The 25,994-nt window shown below is 49.3% G+C and overlaps 1 protein-coding gene across 2 annotated transcripts; it reads left to right on the forward strand.

Annotated features, from left to right (window-relative positions):
• On the forward strand, positions 1 to 24,524 carry Antxrl1 (ANTXR like 1). 2 transcript variants are annotated; one of them, XM_039094946.2, is made up of 17 exons: positions 1 to 1,201; positions 2,124 to 2,195; positions 3,738 to 3,809; positions 5,281 to 5,362; positions 5,496 to 5,529; positions 6,882 to 6,961; positions 7,038 to 7,106; positions 7,423 to 7,503; positions 7,621 to 7,681; positions 13,878 to 13,976; positions 15,386 to 15,455; positions 15,995 to 16,085; positions 17,080 to 17,265; positions 18,463 to 18,504; positions 19,568 to 19,723; positions 21,075 to 21,155; positions 23,721 to 24,524. In XM_039094946.2, the coding sequence occupies exons 1-17, from the start codon at positions 984 to 986 to the stop codon at positions 24,141 to 24,143; spliced, it is 1,917 nt and encodes a 638-aa protein (XP_038950874.1). In that variant the 5' UTR covers positions 1 to 983; the 3' UTR covers positions 24,144 to 24,524. The 2 variants fall into 2 exon arrangements, with proteins under 2 accessions (XP_038950874.1, XP_038950875.1); XM_039094947.2 differs by lacking the exons at positions 1 to 1,201; positions 2,124 to 2,195 and having other exon boundaries at positions 3,777 to 3,809; positions 5,496 to 5,747.
• Positions 24,525 to 25,994: the final 1,470 nt, after the last annotated feature.

A 25,994-nucleotide genomic window follows, 5' to 3' on the forward strand; every position in this document is an offset into this window, starting at 1 on the left:
TCAAGCTCCTCACTGCAGACACTGTCTCCTCAAGCTCTGGGCCTCTACGAAGGAAGCCCATGCCACTAGTGCTGTGAAGAGGCCCAAGTCACAGGGAGAGACCACCGGTTAGGACTTTATGACCATTCCAGTTGAGCCACGCTGACGTTCCTCAGCTCTGGTGCCACAGCGGATGGAGAAGCTTCCAAACGATTCTACTCTTTCCTAGTCCTGGGGTTTTCCAGGTTTCCCTTTCCAGGGGGGGACCTCCCCACTCCACCTTAACTGAGGATCTGACTCACTTAACCTGAGATCACAATAAAATGGTTGTGTTAAGTCATCAAGGTTGGGCAGCCTGTCACTGACAGTGGATGAATGGACTACTCCCACCCACAGGGGACCCTGACTGTCATACACAGCCTTCATGTCTTTCTGAAGTCAGACATTGCCTGTTGCTTTCAGGACCCACATTTAGCCCCCCACCTTCCACACACCCACCCCTTGGGGCTTTGGCCTCTTCACCCACAGACTGGTGAGCTCAGTTACCTAAGTTAGCAAATATATTGGTTCCTTGAGGTGGTCCCTAAGGGTGCCCTATGAAGGGCCGCAATGTGGAAAAGGAGTCCTCATCTAAAACTTCTGCAGAGGTCCTGTGACTGTCTCTTGGCACTGTCACCATGAAGGCACTGAGCACAGGGGCAGGTCACAAAGTCACCATGTCAACCTTCCTGTCCCATCATAACCCTACAGTGTTTTGTCCCAAGGTGGGGGAAGGACTTCTCAGGTAGTTGAGGGAAGGACACCCCACAGCAGCTGCCTCCCCGGTCCCTGTGCCCTGAGTACGCCAGATTGAGTACTACCTGGTGGTAGGTTAGAGGCAGTAATCCTTGCCCCTAAGTTCAGGCAGAGGTGGTGGAGAAAGATTCCACGTGACCTTCCACAGCATCCCAAGAGCTAGCAAAGTCCCAGGGACAGTCAAGAACGTGAGGAGCCACAGTCCCTGCATGGCTTGCTTCGCACTCATTCTGCTCCTGCTCCTGTCGCTTCCTCCCACTTTTAAAACTGGGAGCCTCCGATACCATGGTCCTGGCTGGAAACTATTGCACCGCCTGGGCAAGGGCTTTAGAAATCCTTACCAAGAACATATGAGGCAAAACTTGCCCCAGGACCAATTGGGAGATGATTGTCAGAGTTCTTTCGACCTCTACCTTATCCTGGACAAGTGAGTTGCCTTACTGTCCCTAGGTAGCCCCCTGGGCATCAGTGGTAGATCATACTCTGCAGACAGCAGACAGACAAGGTCATTGTGATCAGACCTCAGGAAGTAGGCTTCTGTCAATGACTTACTTCCTGAATGCAGGGAGACCAGCGGTCCTTTCGGATGGCTCTGTCCCCACTGCTTTGGCTCTGATCAGTAGCCCCTCGGGCCCAGGGGCTACTGGGAAGTACCTTTTCGCTCCTGTGAACCACCCTCAGAGTGACTTTACAGAGGTCACCCCTGACACTGGGTCACTCTCCCAGCTTTGCTGTCCTGAGTGGGCTTTGTTTATGGCCATGAGGGTTCAGCGTCTTACTCCTAACTCTAGAAGAACCCTAGGGTGATCCTCCTTTTCCTCAGTGTGGTAGACAAACTTGGCTGGTCTTTAGACCCTTCCTAGCTGTCAAGGGAGGGAATGGGGACTAGACCTGAACCTCAGAGGGCCTCAGAGCTTCTGTCACTGCCCCTGACTTTAGCCATTTGACCCGTCTGTATTTTTCTCTCATTTTTATGCTCGTGTGACGTGCATTTTTCTTATCATGTCATTGCTTGCTAGCTTCCACCCCTATCAATTCCCTTCTCAGCTAATCTCCCTTTCCACGTTCACGTCTGTGTGTTTGTTTCCTAATGACCCAGTGAGTCCTCCTCGGGACCTCATAGTCACAGCAAATGAAACTATTTAGCTATCTGCTGTTCACTACTGGCCCTGAGGAGAGTCACCTTCGCTGATGGTCCAACATGGTCTGCAGCAAGGACAAGGGGGCAAGTTGCTTAAAAAAAAAAACCTGACAAAAGACTGAAAGACTAGGGGAGGGGGCTGGCTGACACTACCTCCCTACCTGACAAAGCTGTGTCACACCTTGACATATGTCTCCTTTGTCTTCAGATCAGGCAGTGTGGCCAAGAACTGGATCTACATTTATTCATTCGCAGAGGGTTTGGTGAAGAAATTCACGAAGTATGGCTTCTTCTGACTGTAGTCTCCTCTGGGCTTCAAGGGAGTGTCTCTCTGACAGAGAGCCTATCTCAGATTTGATGGACATGAGATTCCCTCATAGAGCATAGATCCAGGATGGTGTGCTAACAGAGTCAGAGGAGTGGATTGGGGAGCTTGCCAGGGAAAGACAAAGGAAAGGGGAGACACTCTCAGAAAAAAGGTTCAGGGTCTTTGAGAAACCGTGCTGTGAACTGAGTCCTCAAGGCTGGAAAGTGAACAGGGCCGGGCGTAACATTACTGACCACGAGTCTTATCAGACACAACTTAAGAGAGGTGCCCAGGCTCACAGGTTCAGAGGGTTTCAGTCCATCCTTCACAGGCAACAGGCATGGCAAGAGAAGCATGTGGCCAAGGCTATTCCCACCATGGCACACCACGAAGAAAGTAAGCGGCAGGTACAGGGACCAGGCTGCAACTATTAATGGTCTACACTTGATGACCTTCTTCAAGCAGCTAGAAACCATCTAAATAGGCTACAGACACCTGAAACAGTGTCACCAGATGGAGAACAAATGCGCAAAGCATGAGACTGTAAGGGATGTTTCCAATTCAAACTATAGTTAGCTTCAATAAGTGGGTGATCCCTTAGGCTAGGGAGTCAAGGTAATTCAGAAAAGGCTAGGAGAAGAGGACTGTGGGTAGCTTGGAGACAAAGCCATAGTAGACCTCCTGCTAAGCCAAGGAGATATGAGCCACAGTGAGAGAGAGGAAGGGGAGGGGCGGTGTATATGTGAAGGGTTTCTCAGAGAGAGAGAGAGAGAGAGAGAGAGAGAGAGAGAGAGAGATCTTGAGTTGGAGGGTGAAGAAAGGTGTCTGTGGTAGTTTGAATATGCTTGACCCAGAGAATGGCACTATTAAGAGGTGTGTCTTGTTGGAGTAGGTGTGGAGCTGTGGGCGTGGGCTTAAGACCCTTGCCCTAACTGTCTGGAAGTCAGTCTTCCCACTAGCAGCCTTCAGATGAAGATGTAAAACTCTCAGCTCTGCCTGCCTGGATGCTGCCATGCTCTCACCTTGATGATAGTGGACTGAACCTCTAAACCTGTAAGCCAGCCCCAATTAAATGTTGTCCTTCTAAGAGTTGCCTTGGTCACGGTGTCTGTTCACAGCAGTAAAACCCCAGCAAAGACAGTGGCTACAAATGCAAAGAATTTGATATCAGGGTTCAGGGACGAGAATACCCCCCACTGGCGAGTGTGGGAACCTCTTTGCCTATTCAGATGTAAGTGTATGTACATGTGAAAGAGAAAGGGGTAGAAGGGAGAGAGAGAGAGAGAGAGAGAGAGAGAGAGAGAGAGAGAGAGAGAGAGAGAGCATGGGATGGATCAGGTTATCCTGACACTCTTCTGTGGACCTGTATATCTCCATAGGATCCTTTGCCAATTTTACCTTAATGTCCTCAGTGCAAACGAGATGGGGTGGGAGCAGGGACTTGGTGCCTGTCTGCTCGCTGACAGGTTGGTGATCTTGTGTTGGCTTCTCAGTGGTTTATGCTTTTGTCCCCAGCCCTAACATGCGACTCTCCATCATTACCTACTCAACAGAGGCTGACGTTGTCCTGCCACTCACCTCAGACAGGTAGGTGCTGCTCTGAATCCTGAGGCTAGTCTAGTGGCCAGGATACAGGGATCTTGAGGAAACTGAAGGTTTGTAGAGACCTCTGGGGTCTCCTAGCATTGGCCTTGCTAGGAGGCTTATGTGCCCTAATGACTTCCAGCCTTAGTTTACTAGCACCCTTGAGCCTGTACTTAAGCAGAATGGACCTGATGCTTCTAGAAGTTCTCCACTTCTGAATCTTACCTACGCCCTGCCTATAATAACAGATGGGACCCAGGGTGCTGGTGAGGTATGTATGTTAGTGCCTTTAGAAACAACAGCCTATGTGCAGCCTGCTGGGAACAAGCAGTTCTCTGCTTAGAAAAGTGGAGCAGGGAAACAGCTGGAAAATCCTGAGGGAAGCAGTGGAGTACGGGGAGGACGCATTGGGCCCCTGTGATCATACGTAAGGAAGCCTCACGATGGGTCATGAGTCGCCTGTGCTGAATCACCATACAGGAAGGTATGAGAGTGGGTAGCCACAAAGAGAGGTGTGTTCAGCTGGGCTTGGAATCCCGGAGGCATGAAGCTGGGGCTTTTGACTGACTGGGAGGGAAGGTCAACTTTGGGTGCTCTTCCAGAGACCTCATCCAGGGTTAGAGAAATGGAAAGAGGTATGGTACATTTAGGATTGGGGTGTCTGGGCGTGTGAAAAACCTCTGTCCTCCGTCCTAGAGAAAATACAGGAGCAGGGAGTGAGGTAGACCAGCCAGCCACAGAGAAAAGACAAGAGTCTCTAAATTTATGGACATATCGCCCCAGGTCCATCTGGGAGGCGGGGCAGGAAGAGACTGGCTCTCAAGGGTCCAGGCAAGGCCTGGTATAGTGTACTCTTGTGGCTTGGTTTTAGGAAGACTTGATTAGAATCGAGTGGCAGAAAGAATTCCTGAGGGTGACTCTGGCAGGGAGCACAGAGTGCCAGTGGGGCCTGGGAGAGGCTGGGCAGGGCAAAGGGTTGTGCTGGGCTGAGGGGAGGAATTGAGTCTGGGCTGGGTGGAGGGTTGGGATAGGCATTGTAAGACAGTTGACTAGACCAGGCAGAAGGATAGACTCTAGGGCCAGGCAGAGGGGTAGGTGCTGAGATGAGAGAAGGCAGGGGTAGGGCAGAGAGAAGGAGCTGGGCCAGGCTGTACAAGGGGGAGAACTGGGCTAGGCTGTTCTGGCAAACAGAGGAGGACAGAACTGGAGTTGGAAACCCCTGGTTTGACCACCATTGGGCATGCTGAACGTTATCATCTTCTTTCATAGTGGGGTATGCCTGAGCCAGGCATGGGGCTCTCAGACCTCAACCCGTAATAAGTCTTCTCTGTTCCCCAAGGGAAGCCACCTTTGAGTCTATTGTGGATCACCTTGCTATGCCTGCTTAGCCTTCTCACCCTGGATTTTCCTGAACCTCAGACCTCTTGCCACTGTCAATCGCCCCCACACCACCTTTCCTTTCTATTCTCTCTAGAAATGAAATCCACAAGAGCCTTCTCCTGCTTAAGAACATAGAGCCTCAAGGACTCACACACATGCAGAAAGGACTTATAAAGGTACAGACACCTACAGCTGCCTCAGGATAGAGTACCACTGGGGTCATTTCGCTATGTCACCACTGGTTTCTCTTGTTGTTTTGTCTTTTGTGTTCGTTTGTTTGTTTGTTTGTTTGTTTCCATTTTTTGCCAGGCAAACGAACAGATCCAAAAATCCGCCGCAAGAGGTGAGCAGTCTGCACCTTCAGCGAAGCAGAGCCCACAGAGCTGAGCCCCCTACTGTGGTCTGTGTGCAGATCTTGGACCTCTTCAAGTCTGACTCTTGAAGCCAGTGCTCCTCTCCCTGCACAGCAGACCCCTCTGAACACAGCACCCTACTTGGGATGCTTCTGAGATGACCGGAAGCTGCATGGGGTTCTCCCTGGTCCTTGGCCTACAGATGCCGGTGAATAGAAACAAGAAAGCACAAGGGACGAGCAGACTGAGGACCCTGTGCATAGAAGCCAGGGCTTGGTTTCTCTCTGGCTCTCAAGTCTTCTCTTCTACCTCTTACTTTGTCAATTTCCTAAGCCCGTGAATCAAAGATGCCCAGTCAAGACCTATGTCCCTGTGGACCACAGGCCTTAGTACATGTCTGGAATGTGTAGAGTCCAGTGGGGAAATTGATGAGATGCCATTGAGTCCCTTGCCTAAGGCTTTCTGACTTGTGGTCTTGCGGTGAGGAAGAAGATATGCATCGTTAATATAGCGGAAGTCATATGTTATTATGCTGAGGGTCATCACATAAGGTCCACACACTGAATTCCTAACATCGGTCCTATGCCTATCTCCCCACGGCTGCTCACCTGTGTGGTTATATCTTAGCTGAAGGTCAGGTCCAGTCTCTAACAGAAGTCTCTGATCTGAGGGTTAGGATCCTGGAGGAGACTCTCCAGTCACAGGGCAGACCAAGGTGGCATATCTCTCCAGATGTGCCGATGTGCGTTGCTCTTGGTCCCTGATTATCTACTCTCCAATGGGTGTCATGGGGCTCTAGGACTGTGTCTGACTGTCTTGGATGAGTGATGTCGCTGCATTCTGGTTATCAGCTGCAGCTGTGCAGGGTGTGGTAGGATCCTGACTCAGGTAGTTTGTATGTGACTAAAAGGCATTGTTTTTACTGTACTCACTACAGGTCCTGACTCGCTGGGCTTCCTGCTCCTAATAAGTTGTTCCCAAGGATGTGCCTAAAGCTGGCCCCAGACTCCACCTGTCTTACTAGGGCATTCTTAGCAAGGAAGGCCTTCTTTGCTCCCCTACCTGCCTGGAGAGAGGCTAGGCTTAAGGCTCAATAACCAGACTGCCCTTAGGACAGAGGTTCCATAGCAAGGGGAGGAGAGGCCAGGTCTGCTGGTAGGGTTCCAAACTCTTCTGGCTCCTAATCTGTAGACCAGGTAGTAAAGAAAGCCTTCCCTTCACTGCGAGACCAAGGGCAGAGGTTACCGCAGAGGACGTGCTGAATCTGCAGCCTCGCCCCCTAAGCACTCCCTAGAGGCTTTCCCACCCAGCCCCATGTACTTACTTCTGGTTTCTTCTGTAGGCCACAGGGCAGTCAGCGTGATTGTTGCTCTAACTGATGGGCTATTGCTGCTAAAGCCATATCTTGACACTATGGAAGAGGTGAGTCCAGTCCACAGGTACCGGCTCTGCCTCTGCTATTTGGGGATTTATTTTCAGCACCTTCCTTCTTTTTTAGGCCAAAAAAGCCCGGAAATTGGGAGCGATCATCTATACCGTGGGTGTTTTTATGTACAGCAAACAGCAGGTACTTCAGACCAAGTGACCAAGGGCAGTGCCCCTGAATAGCCTATCTGAGCAAGATTGCAAAGGCATCTGTTCTCACAATACCAAGAGGGTGGACTGTTCACCCACCCAAGGGCCAGAATTAAGTAAGCCAAACCCTTATGCCGAGTGGGCCGGAGGAGACTTTCCCATTCCTTAACTCGGGGCTTTAAATGAAAGCCACTGAGTGCCCTCACATCACCATGGCCCCAGTTCCTGTCACGGGTTCTGGGAACCTGTTACATCATGCTTCTCATTCCTGGCTCTGAGGTTCAAAGAAATTATTTTTCCTATCCTAGTTGGTGAATATTGCAAACAACCCAAATAATAATTTTGGGGTCGACGGAGGCTTTGCTGCCCTGGATAGTGTCATTGACCCAGTGAGTATGTGGCATGTGGAAGACTGTGGAAATACTGTCTGCATTCCCTGAGGTCTACTATCCAGCTCATCCCCGCTTCTCTCCCTCCCTCCCTCCCTCCCTCCCTCCCTCTCTCAGCTTGTGTCCAAGTCCTGTGCTGAAGTAGTAGCCAGGCAGCCTACCTACATGTGTGCGAAAGGTAAGGGCGGAGAGGTGGTGGGCAGATGGAATCCCTGAAAAGCTTTGTGCACAACCACATACATGTACAAGGTTTGCATGGGGTGCACAACTTGTGTGCGACACTTTCATGATGTGTGTGGCAGACATGGCCTGTGTGTTTTGACAATGAATATCGATCATCAACTTGACAAAGTCTAAAATTACCTAGAAAGCAAACCTCTTAGAGTGATCACGAGCAAGTTTCTAGACTGTGTTCTCTGAAGTGGGAAAAGCCTCTCTAAATAGAGGCAGCCTAATTCAACAGCTGAGTAATTTAAAAAAAAAAAAAAAAGCGAGCTGTGCACCAACATCCATCTCTCTGTTCCTCATGACTATGGAGTAAAATAACCAAATGCCTCAAGTTCCTGTCAACATGACTTCTTCCCGAACATGATGAACTGAACTCTTAAAACTGCGAACTAAAATAAGCCCTTCCTTTGCGTTTATTTTGTCTGGCAACAAGAAAAGTAATAGAGAACACTGGTTTCAGGAGTAAGATTGTTACAAAATTGTGTCATTCTTAAGCCTTTGAAAATAGTTGGCAGGAAAGAAAAAACGCACAAAGGTTTGGAACTTTGAGACAGAAAAGCCCGAAAATGCTCTAAGCAAAGCTTAATAGGTTGTTCTAACAGAAGTTTGGAAAATCAGTATGCCAAGGGAAACACTGACAGTTGGAAGCCTTTAAGGAGCCTATCAGGAACCTGGGTAGAGTAAGAAATGTGGCTATATATGTCCTGAGCGCTTGAGTGAGCTGTGTTCAAACTTCACGGACCAATTTATTACAGAAGAAATCTCAAGATGTAAAATAGCACACAGGGTGTGTCACGGTAATTTCTCTCTGGGTCTAGATGAAGAATAGAGCAAAAGGGATATGGAAAAATGTGCTATTTGACAAGAGAAAGGAAGGAATTTTAAGGTTGTAAAAATGCTAGTACTGAGAAAGCACCTGTAATTGTTTAAAGTCCTTAGTGATGTTAAAGAGAAATCCAATCAGAACTAGGACAATAGGAAAGGACCCTGAGGGCAAGACGACCCCAACACCAACACCACCTATACACTGGTCTACCTTTTTTTTTTTTTTTTGGTTCTTTTTTTTCCGGAGCTGGGGACCGAACCCAGGGCCTTGCGCTTCCTAGGTAAGCGCTCTACCACTGAGCTAAATCCCCAGCCCCCAGTCTACCTTTTGAAATGAAATTTTTATAAAAATAAAATAAAATTAAAAAAAGCCTGAACTCAGAAGGGTTACCAGTTCAAAAAGAACTTTCTAGGAAAATATTTTCTCAGATTCAGCAACCAAGATATGGAGATGCCACTACAGCTTTGTCCCAAAGAGGCCCAACTTCATCCCGAGCTGACAGCAGGACTAGACAGTATCATTTATGTGGTACTGGTCTTGTGGACACACAAGATGCAAGATTGAGGAGATAATGGAGTCTTTTGAGAGCTCCCTAGGCTACCCAACTTGTAGCAAGATCAGAGTACCAGAGAGAAGAGACCCTAACAGACCATTGTTGAAAGCTGTGCAAAGTTGCAATGGAGACCCCAGCACGTTAGAGATGCTAGAACCATCGAAGAATGCTGCAGGAATATTGTGGAGCTGGCCAAAGAGATGCTGTGTGTGCTGAGGGAGTCAGAGGCTGCCTGCTGAAAGGCAGGGCTACCCAAGCCCTTTGCACCTTATGGTTCCAGTAGGAGCTGACACATGCTGGATTTCCATGATGGCTTATACCCTTGAACTGTGAGTCAAAGGAACCCCTTCTTTCCTAAGTTGCTTGTTTGAGATACTTTATTACAGTAATGAGAAAGTAATCGATACATTTATACTTGAGGGTGGGCTGTGCACATGCTCTTTCTATGTGGAAATGTGTGTGCGTAGGAAATTTGGATTGTGTGTGTATGTGATGTGTTGGTGACAGGGATGGTATGCATGTATATGATGGATAGATGTATATGGGTGGTATTTTTTATACAGTGTAAATATGGGAAGTTGAGTTGGAGTCATCTGTGTTAAGTATATGCCCTGTGTGTGCTGTGTATGTCTTGTAAGTGGATAAAGAAAGGAGATGACTGTTCCTAGGTATGATGGAGGAGAACGTTTATTGTAGATAAAAGGGAGACCATAGTCAGAGGCAGGGACATCTGGGAGAGCCCAAAGCAAACATGCCCAGACTGAGCTGAGCTATGTGAGGGAAGAGGAGAGGGATGGACCAAGAGGCCAGGAAAGGTAAAGGAGTAGAGAAAGGGCCATGTAACCCAAATGGCTGGATTATATAGGGAAGGGCATCTGGGGGGAGGGCAGCTAGCCTCTGGGCTGGAGAGGTTTAGGGTAAGGGGCAGAGTGTGTGGGCCATATCCCGTCTGAGGGATGCTGGGAGAACCCTGAGGTCAGATCCACTTTGACGTTACATAGGCACCTCAGCCTTTTGTCCTGGGTTTGAGACCTGACAGTAGGTAGAAAATCTAAATGCAATACTTTGTGGTAAGGCTTATATGTGTGCAATGTGTCTTGGGAGAGTATTATGGGAAGGGGGATACATGTGTGGTTTAATGTGGGGAAGTGAGTATCTGTGCTATAGGCGATGTTTGCGGACTGCCTGACAGAGATGTCTTGTGTGTGGTAAGTGAGCTTTTGTGTATTATGTGAGCAGTGTGTAAATGTGTAACATATGTGATATGATAGGACTCTGGGAAGGCTGTAGAGGGAACGGCTCCAATAGGCATGGGAGGAGAAAACCTGATATGTAATTGTGCTTTGTATGTTGGTGTGGAGTTCTGAGGTGCGATGTGTTATGGTGTGGAGGGTAGATAATGCATATGTACCACATGGTGTGTTTATATGACATGTGCTACATGTGTGAGTTTTAATGTGGCATGTGGCATCTAGTATATATGTATGGGATTAATGGTACGCATTTATGTTGTCTGATATATCGGAGCAGCCTATGTGATATCTGTGGTATTTTTACAACTGTGAGTATGGAGTAAATCAAGTGTGTTGCTTTGTGTAGGGCATAGAATGTGTCCATGTGTGAGTATATGTGTGGGAGTAAAAAACTTGGTGTGTGTGCGTGTTTGTGTGTGTGTGTGTGTGTGTGTGTGTGTGTGTGCTACACATGATATATATGATGAAGCATGGTGTTTGTGTGTTTATATTTTATGGATACATATTCCATAGGCAGCATGCATGCATGTGTAGTTTATAATATGTATTATAGTTAGTATGTGTGTGGTACACAGTACATACAGTATTGCATTATCTATGTGTGTGTATGAAGGTGTGTGTGTGTATGTGGGGAATGAGCACGTATGGAGTGACTAGGCTTTAGGTATAGTATCATGTGCACATGGAAGGAACATGCTGAGATAGCACTGGGATGCATGTGCAGTTCCCACCTATTTATCTCAAAACTAAAGGTGTCATTATAAGGCTGGGAAGAAGGTATTTTTAAAACTCTCAAGGAACCCCTACAAAGTGGTATTGAGCCACCAGTACATCCAGCTCACCTTGACTTTGCTAGAAAGAACAAGAGAGCAGCAGAGGTAGAAATATCTGTGGAAAAGTGGGGGGTCGTGTCTGCAGGTGACAATGAACCATTGAGCATAGCAGGCATCCGTGTGGCTCCTGGAAACATCCATGCCTCGCCAAGATAGCCACAAAGACAGCCGTGCTTATTTCACCCAGCATTGTCACGGCTAACACCTGACCGCCAGGACCAGAACTGACAAGGATGGCCTCTGTCCATCACAAGGTCCCTGCATCACTGTGACACTTTCCTTAGAGTCTCCATCATACTGTGGCATTGGTTAGTGAGTTTCTGAAGGAAAGATATCTTTCTTTGTCAGCACCTGCACGTAGACTTGTCCCGTACAGGTAGCTGGAACCTGTACCCTGCAGAAGAAGGAGACAGAGGAAGCCTTGAGCCTCTTTCTCCCACTGTGAACAGCTAGGTCTTCCTCTGCCTGCCAGCTCTGGCAGCAACGTCCTGACCTCCATAGTCTTCAGTGGGAGCCCACGGCTCCAGGCTTGAGAAGACAGGACTGTGCTCACACTGAGCTGTGCTCCCCTCAGCACCTATGTGAGGCAAAGTGCCACCATGTACGTGGTAGCAGCAGTGTATTCTCCGGTGCACAGAAATAAGCAGGGGTAGTGTGGTAGCAGGCGTAGCATCTAGAGGCTTAAAGACGTTGCAGGCAGAAATTTGTCCTGATATTTGCGTCCTAGTCATTGGTTTGGGCTACTCTTGCTTCTCCCCAAGTTGTAGAAGAGTCTGAGGACGGCTGTGCTGAGGGATGAAGGGAGGAGTGCTTCTGCATTAAAAACAAAAGCAAAAACACCCAGTTGTGCAGCCCACCTGCTTCTCTCTGTCTTGGAGCACACAGGCCTTGGTGTCTGGACAACTGTGACAAATCCCAGGGAAAAACATCAATTGTCACTCTTCCCTTGCTGCGGCTGAACCAAGGTGACAAGTGCCTCCAGGCATCAGCTTAGCCACTGACCTGTTAAACTGTGGGCCGTCTTGTGCAAAACTGCCACGTAAGAATACCTATCACCCATCCAAGTACTAACCAGGCCTGTCACTCACAAGAAAACCTACAGAATCAACTAACCTGGGCTCAGAGGGACTCACAGAGACTGAACTGCCAACCAGGACGCATGCGTGGGACAAACCTAGGCCTCCCACACACATCTTACATTGGGCAGCTGGATCTTTAGGTACTCCTAAAGCAGGAGCAGGGGCTGTCGGTGACTCTGCTGCCTGCCTTTGGATCCCTTTCCCTTAACTGGACTGTCTTAGCTACAATAGGAGAAGGTGAGCCAGGTCTTACTGCAACTTGATATGCCAAGGCTGCTTGATATCCATGGGAGGCCTCCCTTCTTCTGAAGAGAAATGGAGAAGGAATAGATGGGGCAGGGGGAAGGACTGAGAGGAGAGGAAGGATAGGAAAATGCAGTTGGGAGTTTAATTAATTAGTTAAAAACAATCACAAAATCAAACTTTTAAATTGTACCTACTGTGGAAGGAGGAGGAGGAGGAGGAGGAGGAGGAGGAGGAGGAGGAGGAGGAGGAGGAGGAGGAGGAGGAGGAAGAAGAAGAAGAAGAAGAAGAAGAAGAAGAAGAAGAAGAAGAAGAAGAAGAAGAAGAAGAAGAAGAAGAAGAAGAAGAGAAAGAGGAGGGGAGGAGGAGGAGGAAGAGAAGGAGAAGGAGGGGAGGAGGAAGAGGAGGAGGAGGAGGAGGAGGGAAGGAAGAGGAGGAGGAGGAGGTGGCCTGTCACTTCCTTCCAGGGAAGCCCAAGGCTGCCTGTACCCCAAATGAAGCAGAATTTGCTGTTTGCTTGAAATGACATCAAAGTCAACCTGTGTGCTATGGAGCTTGAGGAGGAGCCTTGATCAACTACCCTGAGGCATCTGAAATGCATGGCGAACAGGAATGAGTGAGACCAGGGCCCCTAGACAGCTATGCAAGCAAATGAGAAAAAGGTAGAGGGATCCTGCCCAACTGTCCTCTCTGTGTCCTTTCTATATTGGAGTCAGTGTCAGGGAGCTGCTCCTCTGATGTCAGAAGATCTTGCTAAGCCCCAGAGTAACAGGGAAGACGAGGGAGTGAGGATGAAGAAGGAGGTGCTGGCCTCTGGCCCTGTATCTGAGGTGGCCCAGCTCCTGTGAGGGACTCTCAGGTGGGTCAGGGACTGGATCTATTCTCTATGTCCCTGTCCTTGCTCCTGAGGAATCTTGGGAAAGAACTGATATTCTTCCTTCTCAGTGGTACCACAGGTATCAGGTAGGGAGCTAGCCCCTCCCCAGTGCAAAGAAGGCCCTAGCTGCGCTACAGTGCCCATGTTGATTAAGGAGTGCATGAGGTCTCAGAGCAGGGAGGGAGGTTTCGGCTGAGTGGGTCTAGCTTGGGACACGCTGGGACTCTCTCATGGACTTTGAACTCGTTGGGTCAGGGATCACAGCAAGCATCCTTTCCTGCCCCCGGCTACGTTAGCACGGAGGCTCAGTGACGTCAGATGAGGATTTACCTCCCCCACAAGATGATGGTTCAGACACAGATGCTGTCTCCTAAGGACACCTGAGAGTTCCATCTTCAGGGTAGCCCTCCATGAAAGGTGAGACCAGAGAGAGCATGGCGTGTGCTCTTCCTTGCCCCAACGAGTATGTGTTGTTCTTGCAGACGCTTATCAAGTAAACATTAGCGGACATGAGTTTGACAGCATAAGCAATGTGAAGCAGGTTACGTGTAGATTCACGTTCAGTGACTCCAAAGTCGTCGGTAAGTCGCCCCTTGGTACCCCTGGGGTACACTGTTCCCACACGGCACCATTTCTCTAAGTCAGCCAAGCTTTCTGCTTTCCTGACCACGCCCAGTGGACGCTGGAGAGCTAAAGGCAGCATGCGCTGATGGACGAGGACTAATCACCTTGCCTGGCCATTGTCTCCCTTTATTCAAACATGGGAAAAAAGAAACCCTTCAGCTCCCAAAGGCATCGGGAGGCTGGCATGACACTGGCCTATCCCCCCTACAGCATCCATTTAGCCTGCCTTCTTGAGAGTCGAATACCAGAACCTAGAGTCCACAGGTAGAACAGAGCAGCAGCCCCTGACTGTCTAGAAGGTGCTGAAAAGGCCTTTCTAAGAAGGCCAGAATTACATCACAGAGAGGAAACCAGGGATTGAGAAATTGGAAGCCTAGCCAGTGGGGTATACAGCTCGGCTCTTGGCTTTTTCCCCCCAGCTCAGTGGACCAGGAAGTTAATGTGTCTCAAAGAGTGAGTCTTCTGTCACAGTTAAAAATGCCTCTCAGGCTTCCAAAGTGGTGAAAGAAAAATATCTATTCCCATTTGAGCCTTCTCCAGCTCAGTAAACAAGTATCCACCGACTTCCTGGGTCTAACCTCGGATGTCACTCTTGATGTTTTCATCCTCTCCCTGGACCCAGCTTGCCAGCAGGTCACTGTTACCTCCGTGTCCAAGCTGTATCTGGAGCCTTCCTAGCCCCTGACAGACCTATCGCACTGGCAGTTAAAGCCCAGGTTTCTCCCCAGGGCCCACAACCCCTCACTCACTCCCTTCCGCAGCCCAGTATTCCGGCCTTGGGACCTCACCATTTGCCTTTCACTTCTCCCACCCTCAGATCATAGCCTGCCACTCCTAGCCCAAATAGCAGCAGCTCAGTCAGAATCAGTTTCAGTCGATGTGGTACACCAAACACAAGCACCGTGTCTCCTGCCTTGCTCTTGAGGCACCCATCTTAGTAGTTCACAACCTGCAGAGGCTAGCCCCCTAACACTCTCATCACTGGGCATCTTTAATTAAATTCCAGGCAAGGCATCATTTCGTGTGTAAATACTTCTGTTTCTTTAAATAAGATGTCATCTTTCTAAAAGAAGGGGCAAGTCACCTGAGCGTCCACAGCATGCCCCGCCCACCACTCTCTCTGCTCAAAGCACTCTGCCTTTTATGTGGTCCCGCATTTCTAGTTTTGCTCTCCTCCTCTCAATCCCCAACAGGGTCCAAGAACCCTAGCTACACGTGGGAGTGCTGACTTGGGGCTCAACAGGTTTCCTTGAACAAAAAAGTGCCAGGGGGGAGTAGGCAGTCCTCAGCCAGGGTCAGCTCTCAGGCAGGGCTGATGGTGGAGAAAGGACAGTCATATTGATACTCCTGTGTTATTTTCACTTAGATGAAACTCCCAGCGATGTGAGTGAAAACAGTATAACCTGTCCCGGACCAAGCATACAACACGAGGGAGAGTAAGTGCCCCTGGCTGAGGCCTTAAGGGAGTCCAGTGGCCAGCGTTTATCAGAGTAAGGAAGTGTCCTTTGCTGGAGACCTTAGTGGGGAGTTTAGTGGTTTGTGTTTGCGAGCTTGTGGAGAGTCTGCGGTGTCCCCTCTGCTGTAGAACACCTGCCTTCCATACGTGGGTTCCATTTCCGTTCCATATGCCCCGTTAGTGACTCTGGTAGTATTCAGGCTCTGCTGAGGGCAGGATGCAGAGCACAGTGTGTTGGAGGGTTCAAACCTGCATCTGAATATCTCCCTGATTCTTTAGCTCCTGGCCACTATGGCTATACGACATGCAGACCTCTTATGATGGCCCAGTATGCAACTGTCGCCATCACGGCAGAGGTTGACTCTTTATGCTTTGGGGAACAGTTTCTCCCTCTCTCGAGGAGCCCCCCCCCCGCACTAGAATTTCGGTGTCATTACAGAGGAATGATAGGTGCAACGGTTTGAACAAACTGAATCTCTGGGGCCCTTCCCATCATCCAATCTCTTTTCTGTGCATTAGGGACATTTCTCTTCAAGTCAGTCTGAACGGTGGCACCTCCTTCATTGGGAAAAAAATCATTATAACCAATACCAACTGCTGGAGCCCTAGGGTAAGCTCCCAAAGATGATGCAGGTCCACGTGGAGATTAAAAGATAATCTAAAAGGAGTGGGGGGGGGACCCAAAAGCAGCAGCGACGACTGTGCGATGCAGTCTGCTGCAGTTTCTAGAAGAGCCACCTGGAACAAGTATACGTCTCTCTGCCAGAGACTGTGTAGGACGTGTAGGGTACACAGCACCTGCACACAGATGTTCCAGGCCCAAGAATGCAATGTTTCCACCAGCAATAGCCGAAGATAAGTCAGGGGATCAGATCCCCAGCAAATCCACTCAGGCCTCACCTCCACCCCAACCTTCTCCATGACCCCTGTCATTTACAGTGTCCTCACTCCCTGTATCCCCTCTCCCTGGCTGCCCCTCCCTGGGCTTACTACCACCAGCAGGGCATCCTCTCCCACTGTGGGGGGAGGGAGGGTGATGTCAGTTCAGCCAGGGTCCCTGAAGAGGAAAATGCTGTCCTTCAAGTACTACCTCTCTAGTTCCACGTCTGTCTTCCAAGCGCCTGAGTCCAGCTCTGTGTGGTGGGAGGAGGGAGGAAGGAGAAGGGAGGAGGGAGGAGGGAGGAGTATGCCCAGGAGAAGGAGCTTTGTGTCCACTTGTGACTATTCTTGAGTTCCTCTCAAGTTTCATGGGGAGATGTTAGCTTCTCGTGCAGAGCTGGGAGACACAGAGATCTCGATGCCTTGGAAGGTGGACCCACATCTCCTGGCCCTACCTCTTTATTAGCTCAACCGCCTGGCCCTTTCCCAGAGATCTGATCACCTATAGCCTAGTATACTGTGGCCAAGGCCACAGCGAGAACCACCATCCTCAGGCCATAAAGATCTCGGGTTCAGATCTCTCAGATTCTGAGCTGGAGACAGAGGAAAGGAAGACTGCCCTCTCCCCCCCCCCCTCTTATTCTAGGCAAGCTAGGTGAAGAGAGCATGTGTACAAATAGGAAGCAAGGGGTGGGCACAGGGAAAGAAGTCACTGGTGCTATCAGCCACAGGGAGGTACAACCAAAGATACAATCATCGAGCCACGGATAAAAGACCCAGACCAAGTCAGCACTACTTCCAAGCAGAAAGCACAAAGCCGCCCTGCGTTCAAATGGTCCTGGCTGCTATTCCTGCCAGCCTTGCTGGTGACCCTGCTCTTACTGTGCTGCACCTGGAAGCTTTGCATAAAGGTAAGCCTCTGCCGCCCCAACCTACCCCCTGTCCTGGCACGTACACGCATGCCCTCCCTCCAAGGAACAGTGCCATATGCCATACTATGATTCAACCTGCTGGCAAGCTCCCATCTGTTCCACCGTCCCCACATCATCCAGGGGAGGCACAAACTCTTAATATTAAATACCCAAACTCTAGACCAGCCTGCATTCTCAGAAGCCTCCGGCTTAGCTGACACAGAAATTCAGTCTGGGATGCTTGGCCTGGAAGCTAAGGTTGGCTCCAGAAAGAGGCCATCCCAGCACCCTTAGACCAGGACAATCAAGGATCAGCTACACATCCACAGGGTGTGGACCAAATCTCATAGGTGCCTGTGTGTGTCAAGGTGCCTGTGTGTGTCAGGACAGGACCCCTCACGCAGGGCCAGTGACCCCATGTGCAGAGTGATACCTATCAGGCAATATTAGGAACTCCTGGGGCAGACCTACCCTTAATGCCAGCTCCATTCCTGACCCCCATATATCATGAAGACCTCCACACTGGACTGCAGGAGTAGGGAGACAAAGCAAAGCCACTATCACCCACCAGGGACTTCAGTGTTCAGGATTGATTGATTGGTGCCAGTCACCAAGAGATGGGACCAGGGCTTGGCTAAAGCAGAACAGGATCCAAGGGTGACACTCTAGCATCCTGAGGACGGGGTGAGGAAAGACAGAGGAGATGGTGACCTAGGATGGAAGGAGCCCTCCAGAGAGCCAGAGAAGGGACAGGATAGTGGCCCTGGAGACAGTGTGCAGCACAGAGCTGTCAGGACCCATCTCCTCCCAGGGTCACAGTGAACAGAGAAACTGAGGACTAAGCTAGAGAGAAGGTGAGGAGGTTGCAGGAGGGATGGGGAGGTGGAAAGACTGAGCTTCCACCAAGGAAAAGGATGAGATGAGCCCTGCCTCAGTTGGGGCTGGCACAGGTGTACAGCATTTCAGCCATCGGCCTCTCCAGGGACCACACCTTGGTTCAGATCCCTTGTACCAGACATGGATGTGGTTGCCTTGGATCAGGTAGAGCCTAAAGGATGTAGCACCACAGGCACTGGGCACCCACCCAGGCATGCACTCCCAGCCCATGTCCCTGCTCCAAGCCAGGGAGGAGCTCCTCTGTCTTCAGGGCCAAGGCAGAGTCCACTCCAGCTCACCTCTGTCTGTTTCATGTTCCAGCCTAAGGAGAAGCCACCATTACCTCCCCAACAGTCAGAGAAGGTGAGTTAGGGGGCAGGGGGTGACACTGTATCCTGACTTTCAAGAGGTGTCATGAAGGCTGAGCCCAGGCTATCTCACTACTTTGGGGGTAAATAGGGGGGACGCAGATCAAAGATTATATGGGAAAGCTATGGGATTCAAAATAATGTTACCCAGACAACACCACTGCCAGGCTCAACATTTTCCCAGGGTTTTGGTAGCACAATCATCACATTGGCAAACCGCTCCAGCATATGCAGTCATCTGTTACTAAACTGTTATCTTTCAGTGGATCCCGTAGGACTCTATGTAGAAGACAGGTCAAGAATGGGTTCTTGGGGCTGGGGATTTAGCTCAGTGGCAGAGCGCTTACCTAGGAAGCACAAGGCCCTGGGTTCGGTCCCCAGCTCTGAAAAAAAAGAACCAAAAAAAAAAAAAAAAAGAATGGGTTCTTAGTACAGGGAAGGCATGTGTCAGATCCAGGTCTCCATCTCCAGGCTCAGAGGCCCTTCACTTCTTTTATACTTGTCTTCGTCATCTGCTGGAGGGCCAAGGGCTTCCCTAAGAGCAGCCTAGATGATCCAGGGCTGGGGAAGATAGGGATATCCTAACTGACCTGGAGCTGTGAGGGATGTCCCCTTTGAACACAGGGACCATATGCTGTGCCTTCTTCGGGGTGAGGGCCAGAAGAGGTAATGAAAGGTGGGGCAGACAGAACCTACTCCTGAGCCTTGCTGGGGTTGGAACAGATTCTCCGTCTATGTGAGACAGTGTTAGCTGCAGGGTAGCCTAGGAAGGCCAGAGCCAGGGCGAGGAGATGGTCACTGGACATCACCTACCCTCTGCACAACCTCCAGCCTAGGCTTCTGCCAGCAAGAGTGGCCTCAGGAGAACCAAGAACACTGAAGTGGATGTTGGCACTTCGGGAAACTTAATGTCTACAAACCATAAGGGCTTTGATTATTCATCTCATGATGGATCTCCCCAGCAGGGAGGCCTTCCATTCACTGCACAACCTTAGCTGACTGACCCCACCCTGCAGATGTTCTGCAATAAGACACAGACCAGTTCTTTTCAATTCTAGGAGCCAGAAGAAGAGAGCCCTCCTCCTACATCACCTCCTGCTCCTGATCCTGTTCCTGCTCCTTCTACTTCTGCTCCTTCTCCAGTCCCGTTGCCTGTCAACACAAACCCTACTGTGATCGTGGCCTGCTGTGGCTGTGGAAACAGAGGGGTGCAGGTGACTGGGGGGTGGACAGGCTGTGACCGTCTAGGCTTGGCTGGGGAGGGCAGGCACAGCCAATCTTCACAACAAATGTCTGAGTGTGGGAGGGATATAGGACATGTATTGCTTTATAGGACCTGTATCCCTGTTTCTCTCCAGTAACTAGAGGAGAGCACACACAGAGTGCTCCACAATCACGTGTCCCCCTCTTTTGCAGTGTCTAGTTCTAGACATGGCCACTGTGCCACATCTTGCCAGTCTCTAGTTCCCATGTCATTGATTCGGCCCCAACAATGTCGTTGATGCCACCCTTAGTCTGAGAATGAATGAGTCTAGATGGATTGGGTATATCGTGCAAGGTCAGGTACAATAAAAGCAGAAAAGACCAGTCCTGAGCTACCCTCTATCCGTGAAAACTGGTCAAAGGTCAGTGGCCCTGGCCAGCCTAGATCAAGGCTTCTCATCTGCAAGTAAAAGAGTTTATGTAGTGGTCCTGATGCCCACTGAGTAACAGGATGAAGGAAGTTGACATGGAGGTCTTAAAGGGCATCACGAGCTTCTTGTATGTAGTTGAGCCCAAGGAGTCAAACAACCATTTATAGGAAGCCTCCCTCCTAGGAGGTCCAGGCCACCCCAAGAAAGAGGGAAGGCACATAGCAGTCCCATACCCCAATATGTAGCCCCTACAAGGATCGAGAGAAAGGAGAAAGAGCCCTGCTTCCCTCCTGGCCTTGTAGTCTTTCTATTTTCTCTGTCTCTGTCTGTGGTAAGCCCATGGATTTCTCCTGAGAGCCCTATCTGCCCACCCCTGCCTGTGAGCAACAGAGAAACCAATGTGGGTCTCCTCAGAGGAAAATGGCCACTGCCAGTGACTTGCCCTACTTTCTCTATAGTGCCCAAGGGGCCTACAAGGCTGAAGCCCTGAGGTTCTCTACAGTTAGGCCTGAGTTGTTCTGGCCTCTCCCCCTTCCCTTACAGGGCCTGGCACATGGTTCCTGATCCTTATTGAGACATGGGCCTCTGGCCTACTTGACTAATATGGCACAAGTTACGACTTGTTTCCTTTTCCCAAGCCTTCACGAAACACATAGCTCCCTCTGCTTGCCACCACACACCCCTGGAGCTTCTGAACTTCTCCAAAGCCAGCATCTGACACATCTTACCACTCCAAACACTGTCTTGTCCCCATTTGTCCTGAATTCTCTGTGTTCTACCGCGACCACTCCAGACACCCAAGTCTCTCTTGGGAGAGGATGTGTTTTGTGTTCTTGGGACTATGTTGACAGAGTTCTAGGTAATTGGATCCAATGTCCCTTGGGGGCATCTCCCATGACACCCTGCTCTCATGGTCACATCTGCTTCTCAGGAAAACCTGGACACATGCTGTAACTACTTCCACCCAAGCTGCCACCAGATGCCATTGGTATGGTGTCATCCCAAAGCACAGGTAAGCCAGACAGAGGGAAGCCCTAAGGCACAGAATGACCACTTTTAAGTTTTATGGTTTTGCAGTTTAATGTGAGCTGTGTGTTGGGTGTTAGCCGGGATTTCTAGGTCCCTTCAGGGAGGCAGTGTGACATAAGTGGAACCTGAAGTTCCCTGTAGAGTACAAAGTTAAGTGTCAGCTGGGACCTGTAGTTCTTCAAAGCACGATGGAAGCTGTCACCTGCTGTACTCATGACTAGGACAAATAAAGGTGTCAGCTGGGGACTGTTAGGGCAAGGACTCACCAAGGCATCGGGACCTAAAGCTTCCTGCAGGACAGGCAGCCCATAGCACCAGGCTTACACGTGTAGACCACTAGCCCAGCTTTTGGCAAGCTCAGCCAGCTCCCTGAGTGAAGACAGTCTGGGAAGTTTCACCTGGCTGGTTTTCTGCCTATGCAAGGGAGAACCACCTAAGTGGGAACCCACATAAGAACAGCCTTGAGCCCAGCCGAGCAGCAAGGAGTTGGAGCGGCACCCAGGGTTCCGCTACAGGGCATGCCACTCTTCCTGAAGGCCCCTCCAGGCAGAGCCTCACCCAGACCCTCTTTCTGTCAGGCAACAAAAGCAATAGGGATAAGTCCCTGGTGGGACTGAGGGTGCCTCTCCTTCCCTCAGGGGAAGGCTGTATCTAAGCTCCTCTTCCTGGCTGGGACTGGCACACACACGTGAAGACTTGACAGGGTCTCAGGAAGTTACTAAACCTGCACAGTGAGAACCTGACCTTGAATTTAGAGAGACCGCTTCCTAGAACGTCATCTAGTTGCTTCTTTGTTCTGGTTAATTCGCATGCTCTTTGTATCTCAACAAATCGTTAACCTAAGAAACTCTTTAGAAGTTTTAAGTTTAGCGCAAGTCTGGGCATTTTTATAGAAGACATAAGTAGTTTTGTTCACCCCTGCTGGAGCTGCTTGGAGCCTGGACCTCATTTCATCCTCGCAAATGCCTCAGAGAAACTATAACTTCCAGTTAGATAGACCTGTTCTAAGGACTTCCCACAAGCTAATGATTAACTGAACCAACAATTGTGTTGTTGGAAGAAAACTAGAGACCCTGCAGAATCAAGAAACTTTTCCACAGTCACGGTCAGGAACCAACCAGGCCAGCACCCTCCTGCATGGCTCCAGGATTCTTATTGTGTGTGTGCCACCTTCTCTGTCCTGCTCTCTTCACAGTTGGGGAAACTGAGGCACTGGTATTTAGTTTGGGGCTCAGCGTGGCAAGGTCACTGAGGGGTACAGCCATTACAGACCCTGTCCCAGGTCTCGTAGTGTCAGAATGATGAACAGAAACATTTGGACACTGCACCTTATAGTACAAACCATTGATATATGCAAAGTATTTATTAATATTCATATTGTGCGGGCCTTAAAGTAATCACTTAATGCCCAACATTTAGGATGTTCTTTGTTTTTGAAGTTCGGAAATAGGAGAGAGTCCAATTATTACAGACCTATGTAAACAAACCAAGTGGAAATAAGAATTTCTTAACCATGGAAGAGAAACGAAATAATTAGGCCTGTACAGCCAAGAGTGAATCCATCACAAACAAGCAATCATGGGGTCCTTTGAGGTCTTTGTCGACATGTCGTAAGTTCACAGAAAGACAGTTGGGATGATACTAAAAATAGCTTGTAGAAAACCTTTCATAGTCCTAAGGCAGATGCCAGATTCTTTTTTTTTTTGGTTCTTTTTTTCGGAGCTGGGGACCGAACCCAGGGCCTTGCGCTTCCTAGGCAAGCGCTTTACCACTGAGCTAAATCCCCAGCCCCCAGATGCCAGATTCTTTAAACACTCATGTCAAAGGGGACTTGACTGCTTCCAGCTTAATCAACAGTCAGAGAAATTCTCTGAAAATCCTGATTTACTCGTGAGTTCCGGGCCCCTGTAATGAGGATCCCACGTCCCCTAGCAAGCTGTGTACATATAAAGAAAAAGGGGAAACTTTAGAGGCGAGATCAGAAGGTTCACACAAATTACTTTGGGGCAGTAAACTTTGGTCCCAAGGAATCATAAAAGAATATTAAAGGGTCTAGAGGACAGTCAGCAATGGCACCAGCTCACCTTTGAACAGACTATTAATCGGTAGGTGTCCTTGAAGACATACTTTTGTGAAAGGAATTTAAAAAGCAATGTACCTTTAGGCCTCTGGGTTGCCACGGAATTGCTGTGAATGTACAGCCATTGATGGTGTCTCTGTGGTGGTCATTGGTCCTTGTGGCCCTAGCAGTGTTTTGTGGTAGCTTTTCCACCTGAATGAAACTTCCACCTTCGTAAACACTCAGATCTCCCTCTTATAACTTTGGTTCATACTAAGACTTGACGTAAGCAACTCCATGTTGATTATGATTTGATTTGATTCAAAGGAGCATCCACAAGGCTGGCCCTGTCAGTCGGGTCTTGATGGGTCCTGACTTCACTGCCTTAAGTCAGGTAACTTCAGCCTTCTGGCCCAATTCCAGTGACATCTCTGTGTTTTTATTTTTTCTTTCTTTTTTTTTTTTTTTTTTTTTTTGTCCTTCCTCCAGGGAGGCTATCCCAGCTTCACTGTCATGAAACCCAACTGCTCACAGGCCTCCTGCAGTCAAAAGTTCTGCCTTTGCTCCAGTAGGGATTGTTTTCACCTCGAAGAACCATCTTACCCTACAAGGATTGTCCTTCAACCCAAAGAGGAGTATTTCAATGGCCCACGGGCACGCTACAGCTCAAAGATCCGCTTTCAAACCAACCAAGAAAGTCCCCCGGCTACACAGTCTATGTACTCAAAGATGTGCCCACCTCCCAAACAGGAGGGCTACGCTTTCAAGTCCCCACAGCCCCCACGCCCAACCAGGTATACCAAGTCTCTCTCCAGGATGTTACCTCTGCTCTCTCCCTATACCCGACAATCTGTAGACTCCTTTAGTCACACCTATCCTTACCCCCCAATCTCTAAAGGACCAAAATTCTAAGTTTAAGAGGCTTTTGTCTATTGCATTGGACACACGTATCAGGTCTTACTTAGATCTTAGTGAGAAAGCTCTGGTGTGTTGCTGATCAGAGAGTCCCACGCCTAGGGAGATGCTCACAATCTGAGGTAAGCTCCCTGGTCCCACTTCCTGCCAGTGTGTTTTCATCTCTCTGCAAAGGCTGAGACAAGCCTGATCTTTCACAAAGGTCCTTGTGGCACAGCCCTTCCTGCTCTCTAAAGACTCTCCTGAATCCCTCTCCCTAAGTTCTTTCAAAGACAAGAAGAGTTCAAGTTTTCATCTGGATTGCACACTCCTGCTTTCCGTTTCTTAGATTCTTGAATTTTGAATGTTTTCTGGGAGGAAATAAAACCTCTTCTGGAAGCAAGACTCCTCTTTCTAGATATGTCATGTGCTTCCCCATGCCCGTGAGAGCCTCTGAACTTGACTGGATCAGGCAAACCTCACCTGTGTGTCCTTTAAATCAGGCTTCCACAGGCCACAGTGTTCAGGCAAACAGCACGCGTACACCATGGCTGTGTGATCTCACAGGGACCAGATACACCAGGGTGAGGGCATAACAAGGGGCCAAAGGATCTTCTGAAGACTCTGCAGAAAGGTCATGACACAGGTTATCAGTTGTACCAAATCTTGATAGTTAATTAAATGGCAGCCTTCTACACTCCCCATTATACCCAGACAGTGTACTTGAATTTCTCTAAGGCAAATACAGGCAGAAGTATGCCACACCCTGACTTGTAAGTGGTATGGATTGAATCTGTGGATAATTATGTGTGTATCACCACCAACAACAACAACAACACCACCACCATCACCACCACCACCACCACCACCACCACCACCACCACCACCACCACCACCATCACCCCATGCTTCCAAAATGAAAGCTACGCTGGATACCTGATGCTGTGTCAGGGGTTTTACGTGGGCTTTTTCTCTTCATTGTAAAACTTTGACCTTCAAAGCGTCCACTCAAGGGGTTTCTGTTCCTTATCTCTACCCCAACCTCCCTATCTTGTCCTGCCCTTAACTGTCCCAGCTTGGGCTACATAGCTTTTACCTGGATGGGATCTAAGCCTCTCTCACCCTACCAGTCCCTTCCTGTTTCTGGCAGCTGTTTTCTACTGTCCATCAAACATCTCCTATGGGAGGAGCAAGGGCAAATTGGAACAGAGGTTACTGATGGCAAGGTATGAACTCGGATACCCTACCCATCTCCTATTGCCAAAGACATGCACTGCAGCAAGACCGTGACAGGTACGGTCAGAGCACATCAATCTGGCTTAGGTCTTAGTGACCAGACCTTCTGACTGCAGTCCAGGACTCTATTACTATCCTGTGGGGCCTTGCCCTTAGCAATCAGAGGCTGGTTACTTTTTTTTAAAGATTGGTTGATTGATTATGTATAAAGTATTCTGCACACATGCCAGAAGAGGGCACCAAATTTCATTATAGATGATTATGAGCCATCACGTGGTTGCTGAGAATTGAACAGTGGAAGAGCAGCCAGGCCTCTCAGTCTCTCAGCCATCTCTTCAGCCTAAGGCTGGTCACTTCTGGTGAGACAGCTAGAACATCCACAGGGGATACGTGGCCTTGATTTATAGGATGCCCTTCCTCAAGGCTTCTTCTTGTCCCCAGGGTAGAGGATTCTTCCTGGGCTGTATTGTTCAGAACTTCCTTCTTTTTTTCATAATCTCTCATCCTAGACCCTGTTTGGGCTCCTTGAAGCTGGGAGAGTCCCTCACACCTCTAGCAGTGACCGTGTGGTGTCCCTCTACAGGCTCACACGCACAGCAAGCAAACCCTCACAGTCCACAGGAACTCTTGTTC

Source organism: Rattus norvegicus, chromosome 16 (assembly GCF_036323735.1).
Source record: "Rattus norvegicus strain BN/NHsdMcwi chromosome 16, GRCr8, whole genome shotgun sequence".
In the NCBI taxonomy this organism is placed as follows: domain Eukaryota; kingdom Metazoa; phylum Chordata; class Mammalia; order Rodentia; family Muridae; genus Rattus; species Rattus norvegicus.

Bases quoted from the DNA above. Each gene is read 5' to 3' on its own strand.
- Antxrl1 (XM_039094946.2), top strand. From the start codon at position 984: ATGGCTTGCTTCGCACTCATTCTGCTCCTGCTCCTGTCGCTTCCTCCC. The intron at 1,202-2,123 runs GTGAGTTGCCTT...CTTTGTCTTCAG, and splicing joins CTCTACCTTATCCTGGACAA to ATCAGGCAGTGTGGCCAAGA. The intron at 13,977-15,385 runs GTAAGTCGCCCC...ATTTTCACTTAG, and splicing joins CAGTGACTCCAAAGTCGTCG to ATGAAACTCCCAGCGATGTG.